This window comes from Palaemon carinicauda, chromosome 31, assembly GCF_036898095.1.
Source record: "Palaemon carinicauda isolate YSFRI2023 chromosome 31, ASM3689809v2, whole genome shotgun sequence".
Taxonomy (NCBI): domain Eukaryota; kingdom Metazoa; phylum Arthropoda; class Malacostraca; order Decapoda; family Palaemonidae; genus Palaemon; species Palaemon carinicauda.
The window spans coordinates 49,688,638-49,693,559 of NC_090755.1; the positions used below are offsets into that span (position 1 = coordinate 49,688,638).

Sequence of the window (4,922 nt, forward strand, 5' to 3'; positions counted from 1 at the left end):
GTAATATTTCTTGACCCAGAAGCTTCTGAAGATGCCTAGGGCCACTTTCTTGGGGTGAGGTCCTTTGAAGGTAACAAGGATGGCCTTAGTTAGAAAACCAGCCTTGTTGGTCATTCGTTCTGCCGCAGTGATGTTGGGCAGATTCAACAGATGGCTCTCCATCATATCAGTTGGGTAGCCCACCACAACTGCCTTTATTTTTTCTTCCTCCTTGAGCTCTTGTAGCCTGATGTAGGAGGTGCTCCTTAAGGTGATCAGGGCTCTTGCATCCCTGGTGGAGATGGTCCACTGGCCCTGCCTATTTGGTTTGGCAACCATTTGAATGTTTTTGTGTTTTGGCTCGAAGGCTGCAATAGCCTTAAAAGCCTCAGAAGAGTTTCCAGCCAGGACTCTGAAAAAATAAGTTTTGTTTTTCCGAGTTGGCTGGTGACTGTTCCCAACAGTGGTGGTGTTGTTCCATTGTCCATTGTCCTGAGCAGTAGGCCTGGTGTCGTTGTTGGGGTTGTTCCTTCTTGGTTGTTTCTTGTGTCGGCTAACCTGGATCCATTCTTGGTTGTCATGTTCATCCGATTCCATTTCCAGTTGTGTTCTTTTTTGGTTCTGAGGGTCAGTAATGCAAAGAGGCAAGTCCGGGTGCTGTTCTACTTCAGCTGAAGTCATGCCTTCTAATTCAATCTCTAATAGGTCATCGACAGGTCTCCAGGACAAGTCCTTGGAAGGTGAGGAGGATATCGAAGATAGACAGTGTGCCTGGTGGGGTTGTCCAACCCTTTAAGCCTTAGAACCCCAGACAAAGTTATAGTGAGAGTTGAAAAACGAAAAACAGAACCTGAATTAGAATGGTTAATAGGGGGAGGCCCTAACTATCCTATTAATAGAGCAGTGCTGAAATTATCTCTGTTTAGCTAGGTACAACCTGTACACATAGCAGCAGCTGGGGAGCCTCCTTACTGCTTCCCAGCACTAAGACGGCCAAGCAGTCTAGTCCTGCAGGTAGGGAGGTTTAGGGAATAAAACACAGTACTCTCCTAAATTTTATTGAAACTAAGTCCAAACACCTATCCCTATCATTGAATTCCTGGATTATTTACGCCAGGTTGCAAGGTCCTATCACTATTACCTAGCACCTAACACCTTGGCTTATAGGCGCCAAGCCTGACAGCCCTACACCTCTTGCCACAGACAGCAAGAGTGGGAAGTTTTGACCCTTGGGTCCTGCTTCAACTGGAGTTTTCAGACCACAATGGCTACCGGATTTTCCACAGGAGGATCTATTAGTAAAAGTTAAGATAGTCAGAGACAAATGCCTAACTAGTCAAATGTACCTTCTTATAAAAATGGGGCTGGTATCAGCCAGTTTGAGGGCAAAGTCCTTTGTAGTAGAGCTGAAAAGTGCCCTACAGAAGCCTACACAGTAGTGGGTAGCACAAGGCAGCCCCTACAGGCGAAAATGGCGGAGAAATCGGCAGCGAAAACGGCGGCGAAATCGGCGGCGAAATCGGCGGCGAAATCGGCGGCGAAAACGGCGGCGAAATTGGTGGTGAAAACTGCGGCGAAATCGGCGGCGGCAGCGGTGGTCTCTGCAGGGCAGCTGAAAATTTCGGCTGAGAAACTCTGCCGAAAATATCAGCTCCGTGAAGGGGCAGGAACCAGCAGCAGGGTGGGAGGCAGCATTCAGCAATCCAGACAGCAAGCAGCAGCAGCAGGCAGGTCCTCTTGCAGTGGGAGTTGAGTGAGAACTGATGTTGGAAACAATGAGAGCTACGTCCTTATATACGGCAATTCTGGCTTAGACAGAGAGACAGCGAAATTTTCATTGGCTACCTCGAGCGTCGGGGACACACCAAATAAAATGGCTGATGTAATACAGTCAGACTGCCTTTCCACTCGGCGAGCGGCTTAGCCAATGAGGACCAGCCATTTTATTTGGTTCGCCCATGACGCTCGAGGTAGCCAATGAAAAATTCGCTGCCTCTCTGCCTAAGCCAGAATTGCCGTATATAAGGACGTAGCTCTCATCGTTTCCAACACTCAAGCCTGAGGAAGGGAGACAGCACTCCTGAAACGCATAGCTTGTTCTCTGTATTCTTTTACCCGAATTGTAAATGTTACCTGATTAGTGAATTTTATATCAAAACCTTGACTCCCCAATTATTCCTGAATTTGCCTACCTACCATGAAGGATGAATTTTGCTCAGTTTCTGGCTGTATGCAGTAGTCCTGAAAAGAAGATAATTAGAGCCATCGAGAAGACGGAGTATAAGATCAATGCAACTAGGGCAGCCATGTTTTTCAACAAAACTTGCCTGAAAGAGGGGCTACTACCGAAAAATAATAATAATAATAATAATAATGATAATAATGATAAAATTCTAACAAAAGTATATGCGAAAACACAAGTGATATTTTGTCTGGTTTTACAATAAGTGTCATGGTATGTTTGATGATTTGGTCTCTTGAAAGATAGGTATAATCTCTAAAGAAGTCAGAGAAGTGGGAATATCCTTTTAAGTGAAAACTTTGAAAGGTACGAAGAGTACGATGCTCACAAAAGAATACATAACAACCTTATTTGATTAATGTATTTAAAAAAAAAGGTTAGTGTAATATTTTCTCTTCTAACTCACATACTGTATATCAAGTTTGGGTGAAAACGTCCCAGTGATTCTGGCGAAGAAATCGAAGATGAGAAAAGGTAGACTCAACCGACCCTTAAACAACTAATATCAGTGACGGGAACGTATGTGTATATTCAACGGGTCCTCCTCTCTGGTTACTGTTCACTTTCCCTCTGCCTACACACACACACATACACACACACACACACCTATTAGTCTGGCCTATTCTTTACATATTCTACTGTCCTCATATACCTGAAAACACTGAAATTACCAAACAATTCTTCTTACTGCATTATAATTGTTCAGTAGTCACTTTCCTCTTTGTAAGGGCAGAAGAGACTCTTTAGCTATGGTATACAGCTCTTCTATGAGAAGGACACTCCAAAATCAAACCATCGTTCTCTAACCTTGGGTAGTACCATAGCCTCTGTACCATGGTCTTGCATTGTCTTGTATTAGATTTATCTTGCTTGAGGGTGCACTCTGACATACTATTCTATCTTATTTCTCTTCCTCTTGTTTCGTTAAAGTTTTTATAGTTTATTTAGGAGATATTTATTTTAGTCTTGTTGCTCTTCTTAAAATATTTTATTTTCCTTTGTTTCCTTTCCTCACTAAGCTATTTTCCCTATTTGAGACCCTGGGCTTGTAATATCCTGCTTTTCCAACTGAGGTTGTAGCATAGCAAGTAATAACACCAATAATAATAATAGTAATAATAATAATTATAATTGGCATAAAAATAGACAATATAATAAGAGAATGATCACCTAGTTGAAATTAGCTTGTTACTGCAACGGCTTTTTGATCTGAAGTCCGATGGCTGTTGCATTGTATTTTTATGTGTAATGCTTTGCATAGATTATTATTATTATTATTTTTGGGCTCAGGCCATGTCGTCCTGATGGAAGTTCCTTCATTAGTAGCTTCCTATGTTATATTTGACTACAGTGATATATCCCAGAGAATTTACCAAAGGTATCCAGAATTCTAACTCCTGGAGTGAATATCCCTTAAAGTTGGATATCGTGTAATCAGAGGACGTATTCTTGACACGTCTCATAGCTCTCTACACCCCTAATAGCGTTTCCGCTTCGAGGGGGAAAAAGTGGCAAGAATATAGGAGAGTCGTTAAAGAGGCAACGCTCTCGACACTCCTACTGTACTGTAAATAGTGCGCCGAACCGCCACCGTGAGGCACCACCAAGCCATTCTTTCTCTTGTAGCTTCGTTGACCGGTGTTATCCCGTGTTATCTCTCGTTATTTTGGAGGTATTTGTCGCTATGATGTCTTCACCAGCCTCATCAGCTTCTGGAAAGTTAAGTAATATCTTTGAATTGTGTAAATATAAGCTCTTGCCAGTTTTACTCTTCGATTGAGATCATAATTAACGTAACAAGAGCTGTTGCCAGCCAGATGGCGCCATGAACGCGGTCATTCTTCCTGTACATCTAGTTAGCCAGATCGACTTTCCTGGCATTATTTGCTTTAATAACTTTAGCTATTCAGTATTTTAGCTAGGGATTTTTATATTATGTCATTGTTGTCGTGGATTTGGCTATTCATGTTCGAGCCTCACGAGTGCTAAGCTTCCTAGCCTAGGCACCTACACACTTCATGCATGATATAACCTTCCTGGTAAAGTTTTATTGAAGCTCAGGCAATATTTTATACAATTAAGATATTACTGCATAAATTTCCCTCTTCCAAGATAGTATACAAGAGAGTTTCGATGAACGATTCTTTATGATCCTAGACTACTAGCCTAGGGGCTTTAGTATACTTTCATACATGTCCCCAATGGCTCTTGTATTGTCTTCTAAGGTAAGGTTGATGCCTTCTATACCTTCTAAGTCGATACCAATCTCTTGGCAAGATTTAAGAGCAATTCCCCTTCCCTCTGATAAGCCTAGGCCACCCTCAGTTAGCTTTGCTGTGAACTGAGTTCTGGCAAAGTTTACTGGGGTGTTTCGTTTCTTTTTCTTAACCACTGAGTCGGTTTTTGAGTTAGAACGGGACATCAGAGTAAAGTCTGTGTTAGGCATCTTACTGTCTCGGTGAAATGATTTCCCAAGTCAGGTCAAGTTGTCTATACAGGAGGCTAGGCCTCCCTAGATCATACGTGGAGGTTTTTGTTTAACAATTCCTCCTTCCTCGGTCTAGCAGACAGTCCTGTGCTAGTGGATCTTAGACCGAAGAAATGATTTCTTCATTATCTAAGATACCTGGTACGAGATTCTGTTCTCTTGCGAGATTTTGTCCTATGGCCGCTTTCTCACTTGTCTAACCCAACCGGGGGA

The 4,922-nt window shown here is 42.5% G+C and overlaps 1 protein-coding gene across 1 annotated transcript; it reads left to right on the forward strand.

The window, feature by feature from the left end:
- The first annotated feature begins 658 nt into the window (after positions 1-658).
- On the forward strand, positions 659-1,732 carry LOC137624730 (transcriptional regulatory protein AlgP-like). Its single transcript, XM_068355683.1, has 3 exons — positions 659-719; positions 929-993; positions 1,316-1,732. The coding sequence occupies exons 1-3, from the start codon at positions 659-661 to the stop codon at positions 1,730-1,732; spliced, it is 543 nt and encodes a 180-aa protein (XP_068211784.1).
- Positions 1,733-4,922: the final 3,190 nt, after the last annotated feature.